Raw genomic sequence first — 27,099 nt, 5'->3', positions numbered from 1 at the left:
CTCCGAACCGGGACCGGGCTCCGCCAGGGATCCAGGTACCGCCGAGGATGGGGCCGGGCTGTTCCGGAACTGGCACCGGGCTCCTGCAGGGACATGAGCTCCTCCAGGAGCGGGGCACCCCCGGGACCGGGACCGGGACCGTGTCCCCCGACGCAGCACCCCAGAGCTCCCGGCAAAGCGCCCACGGGGACTGCGGACCCCGGCGAGGGCAGGAGGCAGCGACGGGGTACTGGAGGGTTGGGTGGGGGTCGGGGGGCGTCCCGGCCCCCACGGCCCCCCCCACAGCTTCCCCACAGCCCCGGTGCCAACCCGGGGTGACTGGGAGGGGAGCAGGTTACGGGGAAATCGCGGGCACCGATGGCCTCATTTCCTGCAATATAAACCAGGTTTCCTGTGCTTCCTGCTCGGCCCCAGCCCGGGGGGGGCGGTGAGGGGGGGCCCGGGCCCCCCACCCCCGCCATGGAGGGGCGGGGGGCGGCCTGGCTCGGCCACAGCCGGGGCAGGATGGGTGGGGGGCCATCCCGGGCAGTTTCCGCTCCATCCCAGGAGGTGAAGCCTCTGCTTTGCCCCTCACTTGGGGTAGCTCAGCCCATACCCCAAAGCCTCCCGGAGCCCCCCAACACCCCCGAGTCCCTCAGGCCGGGCAGCAGGCAGGGAGCTGCCCTCTGCTGTGGCCCTGCCTGGAAGAAGCTCGTTAACCCCAACCAGGAAGAGGGTTAATTATGGCCCCATAGGGGCCATAAGGAGGGGCAGGACTGTGACCCCCGCAAGGCAGGGACACCCCGCCCCTGCCCCCTTCCTACTCGGCCCTGCCCTCGGGAGGAATAAAACCCCAGATTAAATTATTTTTATATAAAAACAGTAACTATTTATTTCTCCAAACAAGTTCCGTGGTAACAGAGACCCGATGTACTCATCACATCAAGCTGCCTGGGGAGGGGAGTGGGGCTGTCCCCTGCACCCCAGGCCCCCCTATTAGGGACCCCAAGGGCCTTGGAGTGGGTGAGGGACAACCAGTGTCCCCCTGCAGCCCCAAAGTGACACAGGGATGGAGTGTGCAGTGACTCTGGGCAGGGAGCACACGACCCCCTCCCACAGTGTCAGGACAGCCCCCAGGTGGGGCAATATTTAAAACTCAACCAGACCCCAGGGAGCAGCCAGAGGAGGTCGGGGGGGGCCCGGCCATTCTTGCACGAGGTATGTAAATGGGGGTGGGGGAGCTGCAGCCAGCACAGCCTGGGGGGACCCCAAGCCCCTTGGGGATGTGTGATGGGGATGTGGCTCAAGGCCAAGGCTCAGTAGCACAACACGCTGAGACAGAGCAGGGGGGGCAACCCCCAAAGGTTTCCCTGAGGGGCTCTGATGTCCCTGAGGTACCAGGTGCTATCATGGCCACCTCTGTGGCTGGCAGCCACCCTGGGGGCCACCACAGCGGGGAGGACACGTCCCTGTCCCCCAGCCCTAGCAGGGCTTGCTGCGGGTCCGGCAGCGCGTCACAGGCAGCGGCAGCTTGTGCAGACCTGGATACAGGAAGATTGTGAGAACCAGGTTGGGGGACATGGGACACCCCAGCAGCCATCCCTGTGTCCCCATGTCCCTGTCCTCACCAAAGGCACGGATGAGCTCGGCCTGGACTGCCCAGGAGACCCTTTTCACCAGGCACAGCGTGGTGAGCCCCGCAAAGCCCATGTTGTAGAGGAAGACAATGTAGAAGTTTCCCAACCAGTTGAAGCGGCCAAAATCCCCCAGGAGGTCAAAACGGGTGATCCCTGCACAGGGGTGGGGTACACTGGTCAGGACACTCTGATCCTAGGGACACCCCCATCCAGGCATCACCCTGATGTCCCTGGGAGGCTCACCCAGTGTCCTGGAGAAGACAGGCAGTGCTGAGCTGAGCACCAGCAGGGAGACACAGTTCCCGATGATCTGGGGAGAAGGAGGAGGTTTGGGGTGGGGCAGTGCTGCTGCAGGGAACCCCCAGGGACTTTCCTGGCAGCAGGACACTGTCCTCCCACCTGGGGACATCACAAGCAGTGCACAGGGGCACACTGTGGGGAACAGGGTCTTGCACCCCCACAGGAGCCCCCCAGCCCCGTCCTGCTGCTCCCACCTTGGTGAGGGGCGTGTCCTGCCGCTCCGGCAGCAGACGAGTGAACAGGGGGGAGCTGTAGAAGCCCACAACAGAGGAGACCATTAAATAGCTGCAAGGAGTGTTAAGGAGGAAAACAGGATGGGATGGTGCTGGGAACAGTGTTGGGGACACAGGGGACATCGCTGGGGACACAAGTGCCCGTCTGAAGGATACAAAATGAGGACAACCTGCAGTGCAGCTCCAAAGGAACCAAAGATGGAGAAGGAAACCTGGCCCAGGGATGCATCCTGCAGGAAGAGAAGGGCACAGGTTGGGGAGGAAGGGTCCCCAGACCTGTGAGGGACACAACCCTGAGCTGTCCCTTCCCCCACCCGGGTACCTGGATGCCCCGTGGCATCGCAGCATCATCCAGCAGCAGCTCCAGGACGTGGAAGCAGACAATGAGCACAGAGATGCCCTGGGAGGAGCAGGGAGTGAGTGAGGGCAGTGGTAGGATGGGGACAGCCCCCAGCTCCCCTGGGAGCCCAGGGTCACTCACCGTCAGTGCCAGGAGGCCCAGCATGGCCAGGGGATAGCCCAGGTTCCTCTGCCAGGGCGATGCTCGGTGCCGCAGCTCTGCGAGGAGGATGTGCCCAGGTGAGAGGGGAGCACAGCTCCCAACCAAGGACAGGACACTGAGGGGCCCCAAAGTGCCAGGACAGCCCCCACCCCATCTCCCACCCTCCCTCCACGGAGCATGGAGCACTCCAGAGCTCCCAGTGCCAAACTGGAGGGAGCCCAGTCCTGGCTTTCCCCCTGCCAGGCTCCTCACCCAGCTTCCGCCTCTTGCTCCGGATGGCAAAGAATTGCTCTCGCAGCATCTCCATGTCCAGATTCAGCCAGCAGGAAGCTTTGCCTGCTGGGGGGAGACCCAAGGGGCTCAGGGGGGATGAGGCCTCCTATGTGGTTGGGTAGAGGAGCCCCCAGTCCACCCCATGCTCCCCTTTCCCAGCCAGCAGCACCCACCAGAGCGGATCCTGTGGGACACGGCGGCTTCCTCAAACCTTGTGCAGCTCAGCTGCTCATCCAGGTCTTCCAGGAGCTGGGGATGGGTGAGAAGCCTGTGAGTGGCTGCAGGGGTGTGTGAATGGCTCCCCATATCCGATGTGGGAGACCAGTCACCCCCAAAGCTGGGGCAGAGGGACTGGGGGGGACACCTTACCCGGGGTTTCACCAGCAGCTTCCCAGTGACACTGAACATGATGGAGAGGCCAAAGGGGGTGCACACTGTGGTAGGAGGAGAGACTGAAAAGGAGGTGCCCTGCCATCCTACCCCTCCCCACACCCCCAAAAAGATCCTGGAGGCTTCAGCCAATGAACCATGGCCCTCCAGACCCCACCAGGAGCAGCACCAGGGCCTCGTGGGGACACAACTTACACAGCAGAAGCAGGACACCAAAAAGAGAGATGCAGGAGTAGAGGTAGGGCAGATAATATTCCCAGAGATCTGTGGAGACAGTGGGATCAGGCCAGTGACACCAGAAATCCCATCCCTTGTTCCATTTATTGCCAGGGTCTGATCCTGGAGCAGGGGGAGCCCAGCACACCCCAGCAGCACCCACCATAGAGTGACTGGCGACTGGCAGCGTCGTTGCCCACGATGGCAGAGGCCACCCAGACCATGCCCAGCACCAGCAGTGTCAGCAGCAGCAGCACCACCGAGGTCTCATACACCCTGGCCATGATGCCCTGCAGGAGCTGGGTTAGCAGGGAGCCACAGAGGAGGGGACAGGGGGGACATTTTGGGGCAGGGGTTTGCAGGATCACCCACCTTCTTGGATCCTGCAAACCCCTCAGACTCAGTGAAAAAGTAGGCAAAGGGCATGAGGAAGACCAGGGACATATTGGAGAAGAGGAAGACCAAATTCCAGAGGCCTGGAAGAGGAGGAACAGCATGGGGTGAGCTCCCAGGCAGGGCAACTCTGACCCACAGATTTTGGGGACACCCCAGGGTCACCCCATGCACCCACCATGAATGAGGGACCCGTTCAGCCACTGGATGTAGTAGTTCTGGGGGAAGGAGAGCAGCACCTCGTTGCTGATGATGGAGAAGGGCAGGAGGAGGACGGCACCCAGTGCCACAGCCAGGGTGAAGGTACAGAGCCCCAACCTGCCCAAGGGACAAGCAGCTGGGTCAGGGCTCCTCTGGGTGTCACAGCCCGGCTCTGCCACCCAGCGTCACCAGCACCCACAGGACACAGTGTCCTGGCTGAGGAAGAGGACACAGGGAACGGGACAAGCAGGAACTTACGCAATCCTGTTGACAGCAGCATCCTCGTCATCGTGAACTGCGGGGACAAAATCCCAAACCAAAGGGCTGCGGGAGGTGAAGCTGCCTGGAGCATCGCTCCCTGCCCCCTGCCCAAGCTCTCCCCTCTCCAAATGCTACAGAAATCCTCCCAGGGAATTTGGGCTTTGCTCCCACCTAGAGCGTCACAGCAACCAGGCTGTGGCAGGACCAGGGCTCCGGGGGAGGTCGAAAGCAGTGGAAGAACAGGAAGAACCCTGGGGAGGCTGAATGTGGCTGCAAGGGCTGCCCGGCTCTGGCAGCTCTCTTACCTCCTGTGAAATCTGTGTGCTTCTTAAAGTGGGTTATGATGAAGTGGCAGAGGATGTAGAGGCTGGCGAAGAGCAGGGCACAGATCTGCGGGCAGAGGAGTGTGGGCAGTGCAGGCATGCCCTGAGGGCAGCACTCCTAGCCCAGCTCCTGGCTCCTACCCCTGGTGATGCCGCCAGCCCTGGGGCTTGTCAACTCCACCCTATTTGTTTTTCCACTCCTGGCACTGGTTACACCCCACTCGTGCACTCAGACCTGTCTGTTCAATGGGGGCTGCACACAGGGTTCACACATGGGTGCCACAAGCTGGCACAGCACCCAGGCCAGGGGGCTGAGAGCCCATCCGGGTCTGGATCAGCCTGTGCTGGCAAATCTGTGACCCCGTGGGACATCCCTGAAGTGCCTGATCCCACAGCCCTCGCCTTGCTGGCACCAGCACCCAGCAGAGCCACGGGAACAGCCTTGAATAAGGCACCAAGGACATCTGCAGTGTCCCTCCCGCCCCCGCTGGAACGCCGAGGTCAAGCCAGAGCAGGCGATGTTCAGGGAACACGGCGACCTTTCATCCCACTGGGTACGCGTCAGGATGAGGAAAGGTCGCCTGAATCCTCCACCTTGGCACAGGTGCAGTGGGAAGCAGCTGTGGCACCTCCCTTCTGCCTGACTGGGGATGTTCTGACCTCGCTGAGGGTCCCCAGGATGTGCCAGTGGGGTGGCAGGGAGCCCCCAGAGCTGGCCCAGTTCTGGCTCCCAGAAGGGCAGTGCCCAGCAGGTCCTTCTGCTCCTGCTCCCAGCTCCCCAGTGAAGGGTCTCAGGCCACAGGTTCCCTCCTGCCATGGGCTGTACCCCACAAACCAACACTCTGCCTGGTGGGGGGAACCCCAACTCCTCCTGTACTCAGTGAAGTCGTGCCAAGTATGTTTTGTGCTGCCCGTGCCAAGCCAGGGGCTCCAGGGCAAGATGCAGCTCCCTGGGATGGAGGTCTGGGAGGTTCCAGGGCAGAGGTGCCAGGCTGTGGCCACCAGGTCCTCCCTGGAGGCACTGAATGTGGCTGTGGCGAGGTAACCTCGGCACTGCTGGTCACAACCCCCTTGGTTCCCTGCACGCAGCATCCCAAGGCCCTTAGGAGATGCCAGGACCAGGACATCCAGGTCATCCCCATCCCCGAGCCTGTGGCAGTAGGGAAAGGGGAGCAGACCCAGCTGGCTGCCGCTGTGGTACCCGAGGTTTGGGGGGCTCTGTAGGGTCCCCTTCATGCTGACACCGAGCTGCTGGCCTGGGAACAAGGACAGAGCCTGGCATGGCGCTGGCCCGGCTCTGACACCACCATAGCCCGGCACTCCCAGCCCTCCCAGCGGGACGGGAGCACAGCCGGCACTGCTGGAGCCGGCAGAGGGGTCGTGGCAGGGGCTGGGCAGGGTCCGGTCCTGGCACCCCGCTATCTGCCGGGCACACGCAGCTCTGGCCCCGATAAGCGCGGGGTGTGGAGCGCTGCCACAGCCGGGTCGTGGAGCTGCCACCGGGGATCCCGACGGTCCCACGGAGGGCTGCGAGCTCGCAGCCCCCCTCCCACCTCTCCCCGCCACACCAGGCCCCTTCCCCCGCCCGCCGCCCCTCACCGCGGCCCCCGGGGCACTCACGATGCACTCGCGGACCCTCTCGTGGAAGAGCTGCTCCCGCAGGGCCAGCGCGTCCTGCTCCACAGGGGCCATACTGCGGCCAGCATGGCAGGGCCGGGCGAGGCTGCTGCGGGCAGGGGCAGGACGGCAAGGCCGGTACCGCCAGCCCGGTCCAGCCCCTCCGGTACCGCCGGGAATCGCCGCTCTGAACGCGCCGGGCCCAGCCCAGCGCCGCCGAGGTGGCCCCGCCCCTCCCCGTGACTCCGCCCACCGCGTCCGGTCCCGCTGAGAAGCACCCGCAGCCCGAACGGGCCCGGTAGGCCCCGCCCCCTGCCCCCCATTGGTTGCGAGGCTTGAATGAGGCGAAGCTCATTGGTCGAAGAGCGGCGCGGAGCGCGCCGATAGGCTGAGCCCGCCCGCCGCTCCCACGGCCCCAGCGCACCCCCCGGAAGTGGGAGCGGGGATGGAGCTAATCCTGGGACACGGATAATCCCGGGCGAGTTAATCCCGGACAGCCGCGGGGGGCAGGACTGTGCTCCCGAGAAGGGGGGGCAGCGGGCAGGGCATGGCCCCCCCGGGGAGATCACGGACAGCTCATGAAAGAGCCCAGCAATAGCCACGATGAGGCCCCACCCTGTGGAACCCAGGGATGTGGGGGCTTCACCCCCCCTCAGCTAGCAGAGCAGGGAAGGGCTGGCCAGCTCGGGTAGCAGCAGTACCATGCCAGCTGCCTGACTGGGCACAGACAATAGGGACAGTCTGTTCCCACGGGATGGGGCCAGCCGGCCCGGGCGAGAGCAGGCGCTGACACAGAGGGTTTGTATCCAACACAGTGTAGCTTCTCTTAAAGCCTTTTATTCACAGACACGGTACAGACACATGGAAAATCTGCATGATCACATCCGAGAGGGCAGCATACTCCTGGTTGGGCCCACAGGGCCAAACCCGACGCAGTGCACAAGGAAGCTCAAGTGTTTGAAGCAGACATTTCGTGGACATGCGACAGTGACAGAAGGAACCCAGCGTTTAGTATTCCTCCCCTTCCTCCTCTCCCTCCCCTTCCACAGAATCCACCCCCACCTCTTCATAATCCTTCTCCAGGGCAGCCATATCCTCACGGGCCTCCGAGAACTCTCCCTCCTCCATGCCCTCCCCCACGTACCAGTGCACAAACGCCCGCTTGGCGTACATCAGGTCAAACTTGTGGTCCAGGCGCGCCCAGGCCTCGGCGATGGCCGTGGTGTTGCTCAGCATGCACACGGCGCGCTGCACCTTGGCCAGGTCGCCCCCGGGCACCACCGTGGGTGGCTGGTAATTGATGCCCACCTTGAAACCAGTGGGGCACCAGTCCACAAACTGGATGCTACGCTTGGTCTTGATGGTGGCGATGGCGGCGTTGACATCCTTGGGCACCACGTCCCCGCGGTACAGCAGGCAGCACGCCATGTACTTGCCGTGCCGTGGGTCACACTTCACCATCTGGTTGGCCGGCTCAAAGCAGGCGTTGGTGATCTCGGCCACTGAGAGCTGCTCATGATAAGCCTTCTCAGCAGAGATGACCGGGGCATAGGTGGCCAGAGGGAAGTGGATGCGGGGGTACGGCACCAGGTTGGTCTGGAATTCTGTCAGGTCGACGTTCAGGGCTCCGTCAAAGCGCAGAGAGGCCGTGATGGAGGACACGATCTGGCTGATGAGGCGGTTCAGGTTGGTGTAGGTGGGACGCTCGATGTCCAGGTTGCGGCGGCAGATGTCGTAGATGGCCTCGTTGTCCACCATGAAGGCACAGTCGGAGTGCTCCAGGGTGGTGTGGGTGGTGAGGATGGAGTTGTAGGGCTCCACCACAGCTGTGGACACCTGTGGGGCCGGGTAGATGGAGAACTCCAGCTTGGACTTCTTGCCGTAGTCGACAGAGAGCCGCTCCATGAGCAGGGAGGTGAAGCCAGAGCCGGTGCCACCGCCAAAGCTGTGGAACACCAGGAAGCCCTGCAGCCCTGTGCACTGGTCAGCCTGCAAGGTGGGAAGAGGAAAACAAGATCAAACTGTCAGTACTTCTGAATTTCAGCTGCTACTGACTTGCCCAGGATGACACATATTTCCTCCAAGGGTCTCTTAGACTTTTGGGGCACCTATGCCCACTCCACTCCCAGCCACAGGACTCTGTGTTACAAAATTACCTTCCCTCAGAAAAAGGGACCCCTTCCTGCCCTCTCCCTTCAGCTGCTTCCTCCCATGACCCTGGCAATCTGCTTGAGGGAAGGGGGAATCCACTTGAGCTGCCCCAGCAAGAGTTAAATACTTGGCACAGCTGCTCATAAGCAGTTGGCGAAGCAGGATCAGAGTCCAGATCAAGAGCAACCTCATATGACCTTAAAAAAAGGATGAAATAAGGTTTTCCCAGGGACAGAAATGACACTGAATCCCGCAAGCCCTAGTGCACTCCTGGAACATGCCATGCTCAGGGTGCACATTCTGGCCTGGTGGGTTTGTAGAACACTGAGTAAAGGGATTCAGGTCAAGAGGAAGAGAAGGGGCTGATCCTGATCACTTAGAGGATCCAGATGCCATAGGGAGCCTGGATGTGCTGCAGGCTGACACATGACTCACAACAACTCATAACAGACCCTGGAGGCACAACAGGGGTCATGTTGGTCCCACCAGGAATGCAGGAGGTCTCCCCTGGGACAGCCCCACCCTCTGCCCCAAAGTGCTGATGGGCTGAGAAGGACCTGCCCAGGAACACCTGGAGCTTCCTTTTGTCCCCTCATCCCCCGCAGGGATGGACCCACCCCATGAGACCCCACAGGACACTCACCAGCTTGCGGATGCGGTCAAGGACCAGGTCGATGATCTCCTTGCCGATGGTGTAGTGCCCGCGGGCGTAGTTGTTGGCCGCATCCTCCTTGCCCGTGATCAGCTGCTCGGGGTGGAAGAGCTGCCGGTACGTCCCGGTGCGCACCTCGTCTGCGGCGACAGCCCCGGGCCCCGTTAGCACCCAGCGCCCGCTGCCAACGCCCCCCGACCGCCTCCCCGGCCGCCCCCCGCGCCCTCACCGATCACCGTGGGCTCCAGGTCCACGAACACGGCCCGGGGCACGTGCTTGCCGGCGCCCGTCTCGCTGAAGAAGGTGTTGAAGGAGTCGTCCCCCCCGCCGATGGTCTTGTCGCTGGGCATCTGCCCGTCGGGCTGGATGCCATGCTCCAGGCAGTACAGCTCCCAGCACGCATTGCCGATCTGCACGCCCGCTTGGCCCACGTGGATGGAGATGCACTCGCGCTGTGGGGGCACACACGGCATTGGGTCACCCCTTTTTGTCCCCACCGGGCTGGGAAGGGCCCCTTTCCCAGCTGGATGGGGCCAGATCCTGCCCAGATACACCCACTGTGCTCATCCCATCCTGCTCCCACTCCTCAAAAACTGAGGGCTTGCACACCGCAGAGCCAGGGATGTAGTTCCCCAGCATTATTTCTGATCCCCACTATTCCCAGTCCCCTCCACCCTTGACTCCCTCTACAGGTGGCTGCCCGTTACCCTCCTTTACCAGTTCAGGGACACCCCCATATCCCAGGGAACACCCCTTTTCTTCAATGCAGAGTGTACTGAGGGTCCCATCCTGCCCTCTGTGGGATGAAGCGATCTCACATGGGTTCAAACTCAGCACCCCTAGACCCCAGTAGTGCCACCCAAACTAGCGGCCGAACTTCATTAGGGCCACCCAGGATCCGCTGAGAGATGTGTTGGGTGACATCTGTGTTTGGGAACAGACTGCAGCCACCTGTGGGCAGCGCTCTGGGGGTCCCACACCCTGCATCTGCCACCATCTGCTCCCAAATGGCGCCCAGGGAGGACATTTTCCAGCCGGGCAGCCTGCGCAGGGCGAGGTCGGGAGGAGGAGGAGGAGGAGGAGGAAGAGGAAGCTGAGCGCTGCAGCGGGGCCCAGACTGCACCAGCTGACCCGAAACCGCGGGGATGGGAAGGGCCGATGGCGTCACCCTCGGGGGGTCGCGCACATTCCCGGCCGCTCCCTGCCCCGTGCCACCTGCTCCGCGCGTTCCTCTCCGCCGGGGCGGGGGATGCCGGGATTTGGGGGGGGATCTGGAGCGGAGCGTGGCCCGAATGACCCCCCCACCAAGGAACCATGGAGCGGGGCCAGCCTCACGGGCTCGGGTGGGGCAGATAACAGGGAAGGGAGCCTCGTGTTCTAGGGAGGGGTGAGGTTTGGGGGGAACCAGGGTTGGATTTTGGGGGGGAAGGGTGGATATGCGGGAGGGGCGGGGCCGTGCCCCCAGCGAGGGGCGGGGTTCTGCCCCCGCCGCGCGCCTTCCCGCGCGCGGGAACGGTAACGGTCGGGCTGACCCCGCCCCCACCGGTGGGCTACTGGAGACCACGTGTGACCACCCTAAAAGCGCTGTGACCCCCCCCAAAGGGGGTCCATCCAACAAGGACCTCACATTCTATTCCCTGCCCAACACCCCCAGACCCTGCTCTACCCACCCACAGCTCCCACCGTACCCTCCCATCCCCTCTCAACTTTTCCCACTTGATCCCCCGCACCCTTATATCCCCCAGCCCCATTTCCTGCCGTCCGAAGTCTCCCCGTCGAAATTCCTTCCCTCTCCTCTCATCCGCACCTTTTCCCCCCCAACTCCCCGCACCCTCCAGATCCAGCCCTTCTGCTCCTTAACCCCGCCATGCCATGGGCCCATCTCCCCCATTTCTCCTTTCTCCAGCCCCCTCCTCTCACCATGATTGAGGCTTGGTTACTCGTCCCGACAAGCAAGGAATCGACGCAAGTACCAGCTACCGCCGCCCCCGGGCGCCCCGCTATATACCGGCCCGGGGGGCGGGCCGAGCGCCCCCGCCCCGCGCTCCTATTGGCTGCACCGCTCGTCAATCAGCGCGCTCTCATCGCGGATTGGCTGAGGCGAGTGGCGCGCTCCGCCTCCTCCGCCCTCCGCGCTGCGGGGCTTGGGGGGGGGAGGGACGGGGACCTTCCCATCGTGGGGTGCAGCCCCTCCACCCCCCCGGTTTGCGAAGGGCCCCCCCCCCCACGGGGAGTGCGGGGTATGGGGGGGTCTGACCTTCCTGCGGTTCTCTGCCCCCCCGGTAATGCGTTTTTCCGCGTAGGATGGGGGGGCACTGCCGTTCCCGCCCGCCTCCCCCCGCTCCGCCGCCCCTCCCGCCCGGTGCGGCTCCGCTGCGGAGGAAAACTGCGACATGGGGGGGGCGGCGGCACGTGCTGCCGCGCCCGGTGTCGTTTCCCTTCCTCCCCCACCCCCCCCAGTCCCCAGGTTGTTAATCGGCTTCTCCTCACGGACCCCCCCCCCTCCCCATCTGCACCGCTCAGCCCCCCCCCAGTCCGGCTTATTTACACCCCGGGGGTCCCACCCTGACCATCTGCAGCCTGCGCAGCCACCTCCCCTCCCCCAGCACCCCCCAAGTCCATCTGCACCCCCCAGCCCCTCCCAGCCCATCTGCACCCCTGGATCCCACTGCGATGGGGGGGTGCGGGGTTCGCACACTGAACCCCGCTTTTCAGGGTGGGGTTGTTCTCAGCCATGTCCGCAGCACGGGGGGACGACCGTGAGCTCCAGAAAACAGGGAACGGGCTGGGGGGAGCAGGTCCCGGAGAGCGCACCGGGTGGGAGCCCAATCCGGGGGGGGTTTGCCATCCCCAGCCCCCATCTAATCCCCGGAGCTATTTGCACCCAATAATCCGCCTTCCTGTTTTGCCAAGAGCTTTGCGGAAAACCCAGCGGCCCCTTCGCCAGCACACGCTGCTGAGGGGGAGGGAAAGGGGGGGGGACACATCCCCTCCCGCCCCACCGGAGCCACCCCAGGCTGGGGTCACCGGGGAGCTGAGCCCACCCTGGCCGGGCTGGCGGCGCTGGCGCGGCCGCATCCGCCGCAGCTGCACTGCAGCGGTGACGTGGCTCCCCGCCATTTGCCTCGCCAGCCCTGTGTGGCCGCATGGCTGCTCCAGCCCCGCCGGTCCCACCGGCAAGGAAAGAGCTGCTCCCCCTCCTCCTAACCCTGCCCGCTCCAGGCTCCCAGCCGCTCTCAGTTTGGGGGTCCCGGATGGCACTTTCGGGGGTCACTCGATTCTGAGCGATGCCAGCGTGGCGGCTGCTCCTGGAGGAGTTGGTGCTGGTTGTGTTTATTGGTGTTTATGGGGTGGGTGTTGTTAAATCCCCAGATTCCCCGTGCATCACGTCATCTCTGGAATGGTGTTACCGGAGTGTTTTGGGTCGCTCAAAGAATTACCGGCAAAAGCAGGTTTCGTGTTAAAGTGAAAGTGCTGCAAAATTCACTTGGCAACTTCTCACTGTGACTCACTCGGTAGTGAAAGGCAACAGAGGAAAATGGGGATAAAATTTAAAGTCGACCCATGTAACACTAAAATCGGCCAAAAATGACCTAAGGGAAGGCTGGGGATGGGAAAAGAATGATAAGGATAAAATGCAATAATAATTGAGATCCTCCCTCTGAGTAAGAATGGGCAGAGTGGACCCCTGCCCCATTGTCAAACTGAGCCCTGGGCTTGACCCACAGTTTAAACCTAAAGGTTTAAGAGCACTTAATCCAGAGTTAAATTTAAATAATTTATCAACATATTCATATAGAATTTACTATAGGCACAATAGTAATGCACTTAACAGGCCTATTTTATTTACTAATCTAAAGTGCTTAATAATCTGAGAGCAGCATTCCTAGCACACATGTTATAGAATATTCACCCTTGCACACACACATACCTGAAGATCATGTACAGGTGTAAATATCTGTGAAAAATCCACCTTGAGTTCAGTATTGACATCAGAGCCTTTGTGTCTTCTCAACAGGCCAAGGGTTCAGTCCCAAGGTCTGGGGGGGATTGGCCCAAGCTCTGTTCATCCTCCAAGAATCCCAGACTTTGGGTTCACTGTTCCTGAGAGTTGTCCTGCCTGCTGTGGTCCAGGTGAACTCAGGGGGTCTCACTCAGGATCTGCTGATTATAAGATTACAAGTGTTGGCTTTTTAGTCATCCTAATTTTCTGTCCTGGCTATAATATGGATCTTCCTTTGAAAATTTGGTAACAAACATGCTGTTCTTCAGAAAAAAAAAAGAAAAAACAAGCAGTTCCCAAGGTTGCTCCTTAAAATCAAGGAGTTGTTTTGATAACACAAGTTCCTGGGAGCTGATAGTGTTGTTGATGAACTGAATGCTGCTCATCAAGGTCTAGCCTGAGCTCGTGGTGCAAAAGAGGGAGGGGTGCACCACACAAATGAGGGTCCCTGGGGTGCCCCCAAGCTGCAGCATCTCCTTGAATTTCACTCCTCAACTTCCCTTTCATTATTTATCCCTGCTGGAGCCATAAGGGACTAGGTAAAAGGATAGGGAAGAGAGGGTGAAAGAGGCTCCCCCCATTCAGGGGGGCTACTTCTACATTTCCCCCTCCCCCCTCGGTGGGTGGGACCAACAGGGCCAATTCCTCACCCCTGAAAGAACCAGAGGACCTTAAGTGTGTGGTTGGTGTTGGGGGAACCTCATGTAACCCCAGACACCGAGCTGGATGAAGGAACCCTCACATCCCCAGCACTTCCACCTGCAGTGGGCAGAACATCCCCTCCCCACCCCCAGGGAAATGCACCCCTCCCCTGCCCAGGAGGAGATAGCAGAGAGACCAAAAAGATTTCTGCCAAACTGGGGGGGTTCAGGGTCCTTCAGCCCACCCACTCCCGATGTGCTCAGGTGGGGCTCACTGGAATTCCTGGTACTAAGAAAACCCAACCCTCTCCACCTCCCCAGCCCTCGGGGTGGGGGCACAACACCAAGCCCAGCAGGATAAAGAAGGAGCAGGGGTTTGGGAGGACAAGTTTTGGGGGGTCTGAACTCACCACAACACCCAGCACATGCTCAGGGACAGGGAGGAGACCCTGGGTACAGACAGGGACTGCAGGGCTGTGTCATGTGCTGGTGGGGACAGTGTCAAAGCCAGGCAGGGACATCGCCACAGGGAGTGAAAACACCAGAGCCAGGGTAAGACAGGGAATGCTTTTTATTCAGACCCACAGGAGAGGACGGGTGAGTCCGTCACAGACTTTTCCATTGAAGCACAGACCATTGACAGGACAGACCGTGGCGCACACATTGCTACAGACCCCGCGGGGTCTTCAACTAGTTTATGTTCCCTGTTCGAGCAGCACCCTTGTGAGTTTAGTATTCCTCCCCTTCCTCCTCTCCCTCCCCTTCCACAGAATCCACCCCCACCTCCTCATAATCCTTCTCCAGGGCAGCCATATCCTCACGGGCCTCCGAGAACTCTCCCTCCTCCATGCCCTCCCCCACGTACCAGTGCACAAACGCCCGCTTGGCGTACATCAGGTCAAACTTGTGGTCCAGGCGCGCCCAGGCCTCGGCGATGGCCGTGGTGTTGCTCAGCATGCACACGGCGCGCTGCACCTTGGCCAGGTCGCCCCCGGGCACCACCGTGGGCGGCTGGTAGTTGATGCCCACCTTGAAACCAGTGGGGCACCAGTCCACAAACTGGATGGTGCGCTTGGTTTTGATGGTGGCGATGGCGGCGTTGACATCCTTGGGCACCACGTCCCCGCGGTACAGCAGGCAGCACGCCATGTACTTGCCGTGCCGCGGGTCACACTTCACCATCTGGTTGGCCGGCTCAAAGCAGGCGTTGGTGATCTCGGCCACTGAGAGCTGCTCGTGATAAGCCTTCTCAGCAGAGATGACCGGGGCATAGGTGGCCAGAGGGAAGTGGATGCGGGGGTACGGCACCAGGTTGGTCTGGAATTCTGTCAGGTCGACGTTCAGGGCTCCGTCAAAGCGCAGAGAGGCCGTGATGGAGGACACGATCTGCCCAATCAACCTGTTGAGGTTGGTGTAGGTGGGACGCTCGATGTCCAGGTTGCGGCGGCAGATGTCGTAGATAGCCTCGTTGTCCACCATGAAGGCACAGTCGGAGTGCTCCAGGGTGGTGTGGGTGGTCAGGATGGAGTTGTAGGGCTCCACCACGGCTGTGGACACCTGTGGGGCCGGGTAGATGGAGAACTCCAGCTTGGACTTCTTGCCGTAGTCGACAGAGAGCCGCTCCATGAGCAGGGAGGTGAAGCCAGAGCCAGTGCCACCGCCAAAGCTGTGGAACACCAGGAAGCCCTGCAGCCCTGTGCACTGGTCAGCCTGCAAGGAGAAACAAGGTAGGGAGGCATGTTTACTCCAGGCAGCAGAAGTTACTCCTTCCTCTCTGTGGCCTCACAAGGACATTTGGGGGCATTCCAGCAGCAGAGCCACAGTCAACAGGATGGGGGCAGGGGGCCACTGACTCTATTACCACCTCTGACTCATGGTGAATCAGTCAGGGAATCTGCTTAGTCTCTGGGGTGAGACAGTGGTCAGGGGCACCTCAAGGTGCAGAATTGCCACCAGCTCAGCTGCAAAGAGGGGACAAGTTTGACCACCTGGCACTGTCAGAGCCACATGACTCTGGGAGGGACCGGCTCGGGGCTGCCCATCCCCAGCAGACGCAGCTGGACTCAGCCACGTCAGGAGCCAAGTCGGAACAAAGAGGGAATTGCCGAGCTCAGCACCGGCGGCGCCCGGGGGCTGCGGCGCTGTGGAGCGGCTCCAGCTGCGCCGCGTCCCGCTGCCGGCCAATGGCAGCCACTGCACAACAGGATTAACATTAATTAATAAATTAAATCTAAACCCAACCCAGCGAGTCTAGAGGGGAGAGCGAGACAGAATGGAGGCTTTGTCCTCGCTCGCCATCTGCACCCCCCTGTGCCCCTACCAGCTTGCGGATGCGGTCAAGGACCAGGTCGATGATCTCCTTGCCGATGGTGTAGTGCCCGCGGGCGTAGTTGTTGGCCGCATCCTCCTTGCCCGTGATCAGCTGCTCGGGGTGGAAGAGCTGCCGGTACGTCCCGGTGCGCACCTCGTCTGCGGCGACAGCCCCGGGCCCCGTTAGCACCCAGTGCCCGCTGCCAACACCCCCCTCCCGCCTCCCCGGCCGCCCCCCGCGCCCTCACCGATCACCGTGGGCTCCAGGTCCACGAACACGGCCCGGGGCACGTGCTTGCCGGCGCCCGTCTCACTGAAGAAGGTGTTGAAGGAGTCGTCCCCCCCGCCGATGGTCTTGTCGCTGGGCATCTGCCCGTCGGGCTGGATGCCATGCTCCAGGCAGTACAGCTCCCAGCACGCATTGCCGATCTGCACGCCCGCTTGGCCCACGTGGATGGAGATGCACTCGCGCTGTGGGGGCACACACGGCACCGGGTCACGCCTTTTGTCCCCCTCCCCAGCTGTGGCACCAGACCAACACAAGCTCGGCTGTCGCCGAGGTGGGAAGGGCCCCTCCCCAAGGCTGGCTGGAGCCAGATCCTGCCCGGACACAGCCATTGTTCGGGGGCTGGAGGTGCCCCCAGTGCTCAGGGTCCCATCCTGTCATGTGCCCATCACCGCTGGCACCCTGCCTGGGGGGGATGGGCAGCTCAGCACTTGTGGCTCATCCTGTCCTGAGGGACTGGGACTGCGGCCATGGGGAGACAGGGAGCCCCGGGGCTGCCATCCTGCCCCGCCCTGTCCCGGTGAGACCCAGCAGAGCCCCAGGGTGGCTCAGCACCGGCGGTGCCTCCTGCCCACCCGGGTCCCGGTCGAAGCAAGGCCACGCCCAGTTCAGGGCTGGCGGGGGGGGCCCATCCTGTCGTGTTTCGAGCTCTGGTGCGGGATGGGGTGCTCAGCACTGGGGGGTCCATTCCGCCCTGCCCACCCCGCACCGGGGACTTTCTGCCTCGTAAAACCGGGGCCATGCCCAGCCCAGCACAGGCTAAAGGCTCAGCACCGGGCGCGGGGGGGTGAAGGGGGTCTGTCCTGCCCGGTTTAACGGGAGCCACGCCCAGGGACGGATGGCGGCTCGGTACCGAAAATGGGGGGCACGATCCTGCCCCTTTCACCCAGTGCCACGCCCAGTACGGGCTTAGCACCAGGGACCCATCCTGCCGGGTTTAATGGGAGCCACGTTTAGTTCAGGCTCGGGGTTCGGTCCCAGGGAACCATCCTGTCAGGTTTAACCATAGCCACGCCCGACAGGAGCTCAGTTCTGCATCGCGGGGTCCCATTCTACCCTGTTTAACGGGAGCCACGCCCGATGCAAGCTCGGGGCTCGGTCCCGGGGGTCCCGTCTTGCTCGGTTTAATGGGAACCACGCCCGGTACGGCACCGTGGATCAGCGCCAGGGATCCATCCTGGCCGGTTTAACGGGAGCCACGCCCTATGGAAGCTCAGTGCTGAGTCTCGGGGGTCTCATCCTGCCCGGTTTAACGGGAGCCACGCCCTGTGGAAGCTTAGTGCTAAGCCTTGGGGGTCCCATCCTGGCCGGTTTAATAAGAGCCACGCCCGCTGCGAGCTCGGAGGTCGCTCCCGGGGGAGGCAGAAAGACCCTTCCAGGCCCATTTAACAGGAGGGACCCTCGGGACTGGGTCCCAGGCGATACATCTTGCTCGGTGTAACGGGAGCCACGCCCGGTGCGGGAGGAGTCCCAGCCCCGGGGGCTCATCCCGGGGGCGGGGGGGGAACGACAAGCCCTTGGGAACGGAGATCAGGGGGGTTGGGGACCAGAGACAACGGCGAGACGAGGGCGGGGGTGAGGGGATGAAAACCGGAGACTACGATGGGAGGGTGGGGATTGGAACCGGGAAAAACCACGGGTCCGGGGGTGGGAGGGATGGGGCGGGCGGGAATGGGAGACAAGGGAATAAGGATTATGGGAATAGGGACAAGGGACATCCCGACCCCCCCACACCCCCTCACCATGGCGGCGGTCGGTCCGGGGCGGTCTCACAGCCCGACGCTGAGGCGGTCGATGTAAGAGGCGCGGCGGAGCGCGGGGCTCGGTGCGGGGATTTATAGCGGCGGCGGGGCGGGGCAAAGCGGGGCGGGCGGCGGGGCCGGGGGGGCGGCGGGGCCGGCGGCGGCGGAGGCCATTGGTGGCCCGGAATGAGGTAATGCCCCCCCGCAGCCGCAGACAAAGGCCGGGCGGTGCGGGAGGGGGGGCCCGGGGGCTGCGGCGGCCACGGCCCGGCCCCGCCGCCGGAGGGGCCCCGGCTGTGTCCTTGGCACCGTCCCTGCCACGCCCCGGTCCTCGGTCTTGGCTGAGCCAGCGGTCACGCTCGGGTCCCCATCCCACGGTCCCCATCCCCCCATGGCCCCCTTTCTCAAATCCCGCCGTTCTTCCCGATCCCGTTCTCCCACTGCCCGGAATGGGTCTCTTGGTCCCGGGGCTCCCGTTAACACGGGCTAGGACCACGCCCTGCTCCCCGTCCCCGGTGGTGCAGCCCTCTCCCTTGTCTGGCCACTGCCCGAGCTCCCGGTTATCCCCGGCCACACCCTGGTCCCTGTCCCCAACCATCCCGTTGTTCCCATCCCTTGTCACACTCTGGTCCTCATTCCCAGCCGGCCACGCCCTGGTCCCCATCCTCAGGGTCACTGTTCTCACTCCTGGCCAAGCCCCTGTCCCCATCCCCAGGGACGCTGTCCCCATCCCTGGCTGTGCCACAGTGCCCTGGTTCTCAGCCACGTCCCTGCCATGGCCCTGTGCCTGTCCCGGCCCTTTCCCTGCCGTGCCCAGCCCTTCCAGTGCCTCTTTGTCTGCTCGGGCGGTGGGAACCAGCGCTGCGGGGCCCAGCCGGGGGACAAAGAGTCATCCCTCCGGGCAGCTGGGGACGAGCAGGGCCGGGGGATGAGGGACAGCGGGAGGACACAGGGGACAAAACCCCCCCCAGGGATAGCGTTGGGCTGGGGACTCGGACCGAGCAGCAGCTGCTGTGTGGCAGCTGGTGGTTGGGACACAGCTGGGACACTGGGACACGCGTCCCCTGGCCACCCCTCCATCTGCTGCAGCCCCTGCACAGCCCCCCCGAGCCACCAGCCCCACAGCCCTGGGCTTTCCCACTGCTGGGGGGGTTCCCCCCTCCCGTTTGTTCTTGCAAAGCCCACAGGGGCTGAGGGTTGTCTCCCCAAACCGGGAGGTGCTGGGGGGGCTCAGCTCCTGCAGAGAAGTGACCCTACAGCACATACATGGCCTCAGCTGCTGCAGGTGGAGCTGCCAGAACATCCTCCCTGCCTTTTTTCCTGGTGTTTCCCACATTATGCAGATTTCTGGGCAGATCCGAGGTTCCCCATGTCCCTGCTACCAAACCCATGTCCCCACTGCCACACCCATGTCCCCAGTGCCAGCCCCATGCCCCTGCTGGCACCTTGTTTTTGGGGTGCTGCCGGGACTGCAGAGCTGCAAACAAAGAGGGGATGGGATTTGGGCATCGCCCACCAGAACAAAGGACCAGGTGGCTCCGGCTTTGCTAAGCAGAGAAAAACCAGGAGATTTGGCTCCCACCGAGCTGGTGCCCATGGCAAATGGCTGTTTTGGGGCACCCTGACCCCAAAGCAGCTCAGCCCCCAGCCCTGACCCCACTGTAGGTCCATCCTTGTATGGGAAATACCTCCTGCCTTTGTCCTCCTACAGTCCCAAGTGCTCAATGCTGGTATGGAGCCTGTCAGGGTGTCCCCATTCTGTCCCCACTGCCAGGGATTTTGGGGGCTCACAGCCTGACTCGGGGACCACTCTCCAAGCTAAGGAGGGCCCCCACCCATCCTATTGCCCTGAGCTGTGGGTGGGAGGTGCCTCACAGGGCAGGGGGTGGCTCAGTCCCAGTGGGTGATGTGGGGTGTAGGGTGAGGGGCACTGGGTGCTGCAGTCTCTGGTGCCCCCCAGCCCCCTCCCCTCTCCTTGGATATGGGCGACCACACGTCCTGCACCAACTGCTGCCAGGCAACTGCTGGGGTTGCTAGGAGACTGGTTGCTAGGAGATGGGCTGGGACCCCCCCCCCCCTTGCATCCCCCTTCCCCAACATCCATCCTGGGGCCTGCTGGGTGTGTGGGGGGGTTGCAGGCAGAGAAAACCAGGTTCCCACCACTGCCTGCCCTTGTTGTCACAGTGGGGGCACCATCCCTGGGACCCCACTGCCTCACCCTGCTCGGCTGTGGGTGAGGCAGCATCCCCAGGACCCCCAGTGCCTGACCCCGAGGGTGGGGCACCATTCCTAGAACCCCCAGTGAGTGATCATTCTGCTGTGCCAATGGGGGGTACACACACCCTGGGGTTCCCCTGTGCCCACCCTACTGCCATGGATGTCACCAGCTCTGCAGCCCCCAGATTTCCATCCCTGGTGAGTGCCGGTGTGGGGGTTCTGGAATAACTCCCAGCCTCCCCCTGCCCCCCCCCCGCCCCGCACTTCCCATCGCCTGTGCTCTGTTGACTGTTGGTAGCAACGCTCTGGCTCCTGGTGACGGTTGCTGTCCTCCCCCTTCCATATCCACACCACCGGTTCCACCGGGTGGGACAGACCCTGGACCCCCCCAGGGAGCCCCCTGTCTGCACAGAGTCCCCAGGGCTGCCCCCCACCCAGACAGCACAACTCGGGGGCTCCTAGAGCTGGCATCTATCCTGTGTGGGCTGAACTCCTGGCTGCTGGACTCCTGCCCATGGCGAAGGCAAGATTCCCAGCCTCCCCCAGTTTGGGCCCTTTCTGGAGATCCCAAGTTGGTGACCTCGAACCCCCCGACCGGGACACGCTATCCCCAGGGACAGAGGGGTCTCAGCCCCATCAGGAGCTGTCGTGGCTCAGGGCTGACATCCCAGACACAGGCTGTTGCTATTTTTAGCCTGTTTTCCCGCAGAACCCAGCTCTGTCTGTCTGTCTGTCCATCCGCTGCCACCATCGATGTGACAGGTTCATTCGGATGGAGAGACAGGGCAGCTCGGGGGTGGGGTCGCTCCTCTCCGGGGTGCCGGATGAGGCTGTGGTGTGGTGGAGGGGCCCCTCCGCCCCTCGACTGGCCCAGGGTGGAGCTGGGGGGCTGCAGTGCCCTGCGCGCACCCCCTCCCCATCAGAAGGGCAGAGGGAAAACACCTCCAACCCCACTGCTGGGGGCAGCGGGTGACCGCATTCCCTGTGGCAGGAAGCAGGGGGATGTCACCGGTGTTCCCGCAGCCTGGGTGTCCCCATGCCCCCTCCCAACCCGCAACCCTTCCCGCCCCCTCCCGGCCCTGCGGGGGCCACAACAAAAGGGAGACTCGACCCCGGGAGTGGGGGACACTGCGGGGGGGCAGGGGGAGCAGCCGTGGGGTGCGGGGGGCTGCGGGCGCGCTGCCCGTGGGGAGGGGGCTGCGGCACCGCCTGCGTGCGGGGCGGTTCCGCAATGCGGCAAAGCCGGGAATAAAGGAGCGGGGCGGCGGAGGGGTGGGGGCGAGGTGGGAGAGACCCTGCTGTCGGAGGGGTTCGCTCTCGGTCTGGCCCCCCTAAAGCATCCCCTGACACCCAGCAGCGCCCCGGAACCGGCGTGGTGGGTGGGGGGAGCATCGGGGGGCTCCGGTGGCATCGGGGACTCAAGAGTGGGTATTGCTGGGACAACGGGCACTCCGGGCTGGGCGTGTGCCAGCACCGAGGATGTGCCCAGGGAGTGGGGAAACACCGCGGTGCTCAGGGAAGGGAGGGACACTGAAGTACCCAGGGTGTGAGGGGACACAGAGTGCCCAGGAAACGGGGGGGGGGGGACATCGAGGTACCCAGGGAGGGGAGACACGCTGAGGTACCCAGGGTGTCAGGGGACACTGGGGGTGCTCAGTGAGTGAGGGGGACGCTGAGGGTGCTCAGGGGCGGGGGGGACGCTGAGGTGCTCAGGGTGTGAGTGGATATGCGGGTGCCCAGGGACTGTAGGGACATTATGGAGTGTGGGGTCTGTAATTCTGCCTCGGGGCCGACCCCAATGTCCCCGTGCTGTCCCAAACCTCTCTCTGGCGTTTGGAACTCGGCTCCTACCCTCTTCAAACCAACCCAGAGCGGAGCAGGCGGGATGGAACAGGGCACTGCACCCCGGGGGTGGGTGTGGGATGCTCCCCCGGCCCCGTCCGTCCTGCCCCACAGGAACTGCCCCACGTGAGTTCCCCCGGGGAGCAGCCCCGGGGCTGGCAGGGAACAGGGCGGCGGCGGGCACAGGAGCCGGCGCGACGGGAGCCCGCGGGGCTTCCCACGGGAACGGGACCGGGATGGGGACGGGGGCGCGGACAGGGATCACTGGACCCCCGAGGCCTCCAGCCCAGGCGGGGCCGGGGCGCTCCCTAGGCAGATGCAGCACCTGAGGCTGCGGGCGGGGGCTTCTCGGATCCATCCTGCCGCCGACTGAGCCCCCCGCCCCAATACTGCAAAGCCCTCCGCCTATAAAGCTTCCCGTAAAGCCCCCCTAAAGCCCCCCTAAAGCTCCCTCACCCCAGCGTTCCCCGGCCCCGCTGCCCCTAATGCTTTCCAACCCTTCCGACCCCCCACATTGCCCCCAGTCTGCTCGCCCAGCCCCCTCCCCACTCTCGGGACCCCCAAACCCCCCCATCCCCGCCTCTTTCCCCGCCCATAGCCACGCCCACTTCCACACAAAGCCCCGCCCCCCTCCCCGCCTCCCGCCCACCACATTCCACTCCGCTGACGTCACCGCCCACCCAACCTCCCAACGTTCGAACCGACCAATCAGAATCGAGGTGGGCTGGGAGGGCGTGGCCAGAGCGCCGCGTGGCCCCGGGGGGCGGAGCAAAGTCCAGCTGGCCCCTCCCCCGTCCCGCCCCCTCCCCGAAGCCCCGCCCCTGGGGTATAACTCGGGGGCCATACGGGGCGTTCCCCGCCTCCCTCCTCGACGGCTTCGTAACAGTTCGGGCAGCGAGCGGCCATGGTGAGGGTCGGGGGCGTGGCGGGATCGCGAGGGGACACCGCGTGGCGTGGGACCCCCAGGGAATGCGGGACCCCCGGGGCAGCGCGGGGGGCTGAGAGGCGGGCGCGTGCCGGGTCCCCTCCACATCCCCTCCATGTCCTCAGCAGCACGTGGGGCTGTGCTCTGGAGGGGTTGGGAGCTCCTCGCGAGTTCAGGACGCCCCATGGGGTTGCCGAGTTCTGGCTCGTCCCGGGCAGGACCTGAGGTTGGGATACTTGTGTCCCCCACAACCGGGGGTCACTCCTCGGGGTGCTTCCACCCTCGGGCTGGGCCGATCCCCTCCGGGCTTCGGGGTTCTGGGCTCCCACGCAGGTACTAAACACGTCCCCACACCACCCCTGGGGGAGAGGAACCGGTTTGGGGGCACCCCCCGCGCCACCTTCTCCCGGCTCTGTTCGCCGGGACACGCGTGGGAGTGAGTCACGGCGGCTGCGGCGATTCCGGGGGGGGCAGGTCCCATGCTCTCTGCCAGGAGAGGCTGCCACGGGGAAAGTCCTGCCGGTCACCGGGGTTTGATGTTGTCCCGGGTGGAGCTGGCTGCCAGCCGGGTCCCAGAACGGCGGTTCAGGGCTGCGGCGGGACCGGGACGGTGCGGGGCTGTGCAAGGGCTGGTGGAGGAGAGTGGCTCCACATTCCATGAGGTCCAAGGCTGCTCCCGAAGTGGGAAGTGATGAGCAGCAGGGAAGGGGCTGAAGTGTCCTTGAGGTGTGATCCGTGGGTGGAGGGGACTGGGAATGGGGGGGACCGGGAATAACCCTGTGGAACTCCAATTCTCGGATCTCGAGAGGTTTTGGTAGCACCTCCAGCCGGTGCAGGGTCCCAGCTCCCTGGGGGGTCAGGATGGGACCCCCAGAGCTGAGCACTCGCTGTGTCCCTTGTACCCCTAGGGCTGTGCACACTGGCAGCCCCAGCCTGGCCTCGAACGCGGGGGTCCCTCCACACCTCCCTCCCCAGCTCCAATTGGAGTTTGGGATGGTGCTGGGTCAGCCCTGCGGGAGCCAGGGTAAAACCGGGGTTTGGGGGGGCTCAGCCTGCGCCCACCACGTTATAGCTCCATCCCTCAGTGGGGAGGGTCTCACGTCCCGATGGTGGGGGGACAGGATGGGACCCCCAGAACAGAGCACTCCTTGCAATGGGTCAGGGCAGGATCTGGCCCCATCCAACCTTGGGGACGGATCCTTCCCAGCCCGGTGGGGACAAACAGGGGACAAAAGGGGTGACCCGGTGCCGTGTGTCCCCCACAGCGCGAGTGCATCTCCATCCACGTGGGCCAAGCAGGCGTGCAGATCGGCAATGCGTGCTGGGAGCTGTACTGCCTGGAGCATGGCATCCAGCCCGACGGGCAGATGCCCAGCGACAAGACCATCGGCGGGGGGGACGACTCCTTCAACACCTTCTTCAGCGAGACGGGCGCCGGCAAGCACGTGCCCCGGGCCGTGTTCGTGGACCTGGAGCCCACGGTGATCGGTGAGGGCGCGGGGGGCGGCCGGGGAGGCGGGAGGGGGGTGTTGGCAGCGGGCGCTGGGTGCTAACGGGGCCCGGGGCTGTCGCCGCAGACGAGGTGCGCACCGGGACGTACCGGCAGCTCTTCCACCCCGAGCAGCTGATCACGGGCAAGGAGGATGCGGCCAACAACTACGCCCGCGGGCACTACACCATCGGCAAGGAGATCATCGACCTGGTCCTTGACCGCATCCGCAAGCTGGTGAGTGTCCTGTGGGGTCTCATGGGGTGGGTCAATCCCTGCGGGGGATGAGGGGACAAAAGGAAGCTCCAGGTGTTCTGGGCAGGTCCTTCTCAGCCCATCAGCACTTTGGGGCAGAGGGTGGGGCTGTCCCAGGAGCGGCCTGCTGCCCCTGTCCTAGCTCAGTGCTAATCCTTGCCAATGGGAGGAGGGTGGGAAGCCCCATGGCCAGGGCAGCGGGGCAGGACAGATGGTTTGGGTGCTGGTGCAGCACTGGTTTGACTGGTGCAGCTGCCCAAGCTCTTTGAACCTCTGGTTCCCACGCTGGGGCTGGCGCCGGGGCGGCCGGACCTGCTGCGCCACCGGCTGCGCTCGGGGAGCTGCTGGCACATCAAAGGCTGAGCTGGCTGCCCCTGGGCTCTTGTGGGATAAGCTCCTCTCCTCTTAGAAAAAGAGGGGGTGAAGCTGTGGCTGACTTATTCCAAAACCTGCTGGGGTGTCTCCCAAAGGCATCCACCATGAGTTTCTCTCCGACACATAAAGTCAGGGCCAGCTGGTCCCTCACGCTGGTGGTCCCTGCTGTGGTGGTGGAACACCTGAATGATGTCCTCATGTGGCCACAGAGAGGAGCAACTTCTGCTGCCTAAAATAAACATGCCCCCACTCCTTGTCTCTACAGAGTGTCCCCAAATCCCTGCAGGAAGGAGTCCCTTTCTGTGGACCTGGTCTTAGTGACTCACAGGGCCTGAGATCCTTGGGGGAAATATTTACCATCCTGTGAGGAATATTTGCCTTCTTGGGCAAGTCAGTAGCAGCTGAAGTTCAGAAGTACTGACAGTTTGGTCTTGTTTTCCTCTTCCCACCTTGCAGGCTGACCAGTGCACAGGGCTGCAGGGCTTCCTGGTGTTCCACAGCTTTGGCGGTGGCACCGGCTCTGGCTTCACCTCCCTGCTCATGGAGCGGCTCTCTGTCGACTACGGCAAGAAGTCCAAGCTGGAGTTCTCCATCTACCCGGCCCCACAGGTGTCCACAGCTGTGGTGGAGCCCTACAACTCCATCCTGACCACCCACACCACCCTGGAGCACTCCGACTGTGCCTTCATGGTGGACAACGAGGCCATCTACGACATCTGCCGCCGCAACCTGGACATCGAGCGTCCCACCTACACCAACCTGAACCGCCTCATCAGCCAGATCGTGTCCTCCATCACGGCCTCTCTGCGCTTTGACGGAGCCCTGAACGTCGACCTGACAGAATTCCAGACCAACCTGGTGCCGTACCCCCGCATCCACTTCCCTCTGGCCACCTATGCCCCGGTCATCTCTGCTGAGAAGGCTTATCACGAGCAGCTGACCGTGGCTGAGATCACCAACGCCTGCTTTGAGCCGGCCAACCAGATGGTGAAGTGTGACCCGCGGCACGGCAAGTACATGGCGTGCTGCCTGCTGTACCGCGGGGACGTGGTGCCCAAGGATGTCAACGCCGCCATCGCCACCATCAAGACCAAGCGCACCATCCAGTTTGTGGACTGGTGCCCCACTGGTTTCAAGGTGGGCATCAACTACCAGCCTCCCACGGTGGTGCCCGGGGGCGACCTGGCCAAGGTGCAGCGCGCCGTGTGCATGCTGAGCAACACCACGGCCATCGCCGAGGCCTGGGCGCGCCTGGACCACAAGTTTGACCTGATGTACGCCAAGCGGGCGTTTGTGCACTGGTACGTGGGGGAGGGCATGGAGGAGGGAGAGTTCTCGGAGGCCCGTGAGGATATGGCTGCCCTGGAGAAGGATTATGAGGAGGTGGGGGCTGACAGCATGGAAGGAGAAGAAGAAGGGGAGGAGTAGTCGTGCCTTGTCTCTGATGTTACACCGTGGTGCTGTTCATTAAAATTGCTCTTTCCAATGTTGTCTCGTTCATTGTGCTGGGACAATCTGCCTTGCTGTGACCTGGGGGGATGTCCCAGGGGAGGGGACAGCTGGGCTGGCTGCCAAGCCCTGCTGCCAGCTGGCACGGGAGCTGTGCTGGGAGAGGCTGGGGGGTTGTGTGGGGTCAGGGTCCCTGGGTGGGTCCTGTGCTATAAGCTGGCAGTGCCCTGCTGGGCTGCCTGCAGGGGCGGGGGTCTCATGTCCCTCTCACTGTTCTGCTTGCTCTGGGGGTCACCAGGTGAGGAGGGAGCCCTGAGATGCCCCAGTGTCCTGCCCAGTGCCTGGTGCAGACAGGCTGGACGTGATGTCATGCTGCTACTGGCACGGAGCCACTCTCGGTGTGCGGCTCTGCAGAGCTGGGAAGGGGTCCTGGGCGG

The 27,099-nt window shown here is 63.5% G+C and overlaps 4 protein-coding genes across 6 annotated transcripts; 1 reads left to right on the top strand and 3 right to left on the bottom strand.

Moving 5' to 3' along the window:
* Window positions 1-880: 880 nt before the first annotated feature.
* On the bottom strand, window positions 881-6,518 carry LMBR1L (limb development membrane protein 1 like). 2 transcript variants are annotated; one of them, XM_033083206.1, is made up of 17 exons: window positions 6,329-6,518; window positions 4,691-4,775; window positions 4,383-4,419; window positions 4,102-4,241; window positions 3,903-4,006; window positions 3,694-3,820; window positions 3,510-3,578; window positions 3,294-3,358; window positions 3,098-3,173; window positions 2,904-2,990; window positions 2,631-2,707; window positions 2,472-2,549; window positions 2,306-2,379; window positions 2,111-2,201; window positions 1,860-1,926; window positions 1,608-1,769; window positions 881-1,520 (listed from the first exon to the last, which is right to left on the bottom strand). In XM_033083206.1, exons 1-17 carry the CDS (start codon window positions 6,398-6,400, stop codon window positions 1,462-1,464), a joined length of 1,470 nt encoding a protein of 489 aa, XP_032939097.1. In that variant the 5' UTR covers window positions 6,401-6,518; the 3' UTR covers window positions 881-1,461. The 2 variants fall into 2 exon arrangements, with proteins under 2 accessions (XP_032939097.1, XP_032939098.1); XM_033083207.1 differs by having other exon boundaries at window positions 2,904-2,987.
* Window positions 6,519-7,146: 628 nt separating this feature from the next.
* Window positions 7,147-11,156, bottom strand: LOC117009037 (tubulin alpha-1B chain). The gene is made up of 4 exons (XM_033083216.2): window positions 11,049-11,156; window positions 9,358-9,580; window positions 9,120-9,268; window positions 7,147-8,314 (listed from the first exon to the last, which is right to left on the bottom strand). Exons 1-4 carry the CDS (start codon window positions 11,049-11,051, stop codon window positions 7,334-7,336), a joined length of 1,356 nt encoding a protein of 451 aa, XP_032939107.1. The 5' UTR covers window positions 11,052-11,156; the 3' UTR covers window positions 7,147-7,333.
* Window positions 11,157-14,325: 3,169 nt separating this feature from the next.
* Window positions 14,326-18,219, bottom strand: LOC117009039 (tubulin alpha-1A chain). The gene is made up of 4 exons (XM_033083219.1): window positions 18,111-18,219; window positions 16,331-16,553; window positions 16,093-16,241; window positions 14,326-15,482 (listed from the first exon to the last, which is right to left on the bottom strand). Exons 1-4 carry the CDS (start codon window positions 18,111-18,113, stop codon window positions 14,502-14,504), a joined length of 1,356 nt encoding a protein of 451 aa, XP_032939110.1. The 5' UTR covers window positions 18,114-18,219; the 3' UTR covers window positions 14,326-14,501.
* Window positions 18,220-20,826: 2,607 nt separating this feature from the next.
* On the top strand, window positions 20,827-26,699 carry LOC117009041 (tubulin alpha-1C chain). Of its 2 annotated transcripts, none has more exons than XM_033083221.1 (4): window positions 20,827-20,850; window positions 24,360-24,582; window positions 24,672-24,820; window positions 25,670-26,699. In XM_033083221.1, the coding sequence occupies exons 1-4, from the start codon at window positions 20,842-20,844 to the stop codon at window positions 26,639-26,641; spliced, it is 1,353 nt and encodes a 450-aa protein (XP_032939112.1). In that variant the 5' UTR covers window positions 20,827-20,841; the 3' UTR covers window positions 26,642-26,699. The 2 variants fall into 2 exon arrangements, with proteins under 2 accessions (XP_032939112.1, XP_032939113.1); XM_033083222.1 differs by lacking the exon at window positions 20,827-20,850 and adding an exon at window positions 23,042-23,076.
* The last annotated feature ends 400 nt before the right edge of the window (window positions 26,700-27,099 follow it).

Source organism: Catharus ustulatus, chromosome 31 (assembly GCF_009819885.2).
Source record: "Catharus ustulatus isolate bCatUst1 chromosome 31, bCatUst1.pri.v2, whole genome shotgun sequence".
Lineage (NCBI taxonomy): Eukaryota > Metazoa > Chordata > Aves > Passeriformes > Turdidae > Catharus > Catharus ustulatus.
The sequence above is the reverse complement of the archived record's forward strand: the minus strand, read 5'-3'. Positions and strand labels throughout refer to the sequence as shown.

What these genes read in the sequence shown, in the direction of transcription:
- LMBR1L (XM_033083206.1), bottom strand. Translation starts at nt 6,400, where the DNA reads ATGGCCCCTGTGGAGCAGGACGCGCTGGCCCTGCGGGAGCAGCTCTTC. An exon ending in TGGGCCTCCTGGCACTGACG is followed by an intron (nt 2,550 to 2,630) that starts GTGAGTGACCCT and finishes TGCTCCTCCCAG; the next exon opens with GGCATCTCTGTGCTCATTGT. An exon ending in TGTCTTCTCCAGGACACTGG is followed by an intron (nt 1,770 to 1,859) that starts GTGAGCCTCCCA and finishes ACCCCTGTGCAG; the next exon opens with GGATCACCCGTTTTGACCTC.
- LOC117009039 (XM_033083219.1), bottom strand. An exon ending in CCTGGAGCCCACGGTGATCG is followed by an intron (nt 16,242 to 16,330) that starts GTGAGGGCGCGG and finishes CTGTCGCCGCAG; the next exon opens with ACGAGGTGCGCACCGGGACG. An exon ending in TTGACCGCATCCGCAAGCTG is followed by an intron (nt 15,483 to 16,092) that starts GTAGGGGCACAG and finishes TTCTCCTTGCAG; the next exon opens with GCTGACCAGTGCACAGGGCT.
- LOC117009041 (XM_033083221.1), top strand. An exon ending in CCTGGAGCCCACGGTGATCG is followed by an intron (nt 24,583 to 24,671) that starts GTGAGGGCGCGG and finishes CTGTCGCCGCAG; the next exon opens with ACGAGGTGCGCACCGGGACG. An exon ending in TTGACCGCATCCGCAAGCTG is followed by an intron (nt 24,821 to 25,669) that starts GTGAGTGTCCTG and finishes CCCACCTTGCAG; the next exon opens with GCTGACCAGTGCACAGGGCT.
- LOC117009037 (XM_033083216.2), bottom strand. An exon ending in CCTGGAGCCCACGGTGATCG is followed by an intron (nt 9,269 to 9,357) that starts GTGAGGGCGCGG and finishes CTGTCGCCGCAG; the next exon opens with ACGAGGTGCGCACCGGGACG. An exon ending in TTGACCGCATCCGCAAGCTG is followed by an intron (nt 8,315 to 9,119) that starts GTGAGTGTCCTG and finishes CCCACCTTGCAG; the next exon opens with GCTGACCAGTGCACAGGGCT.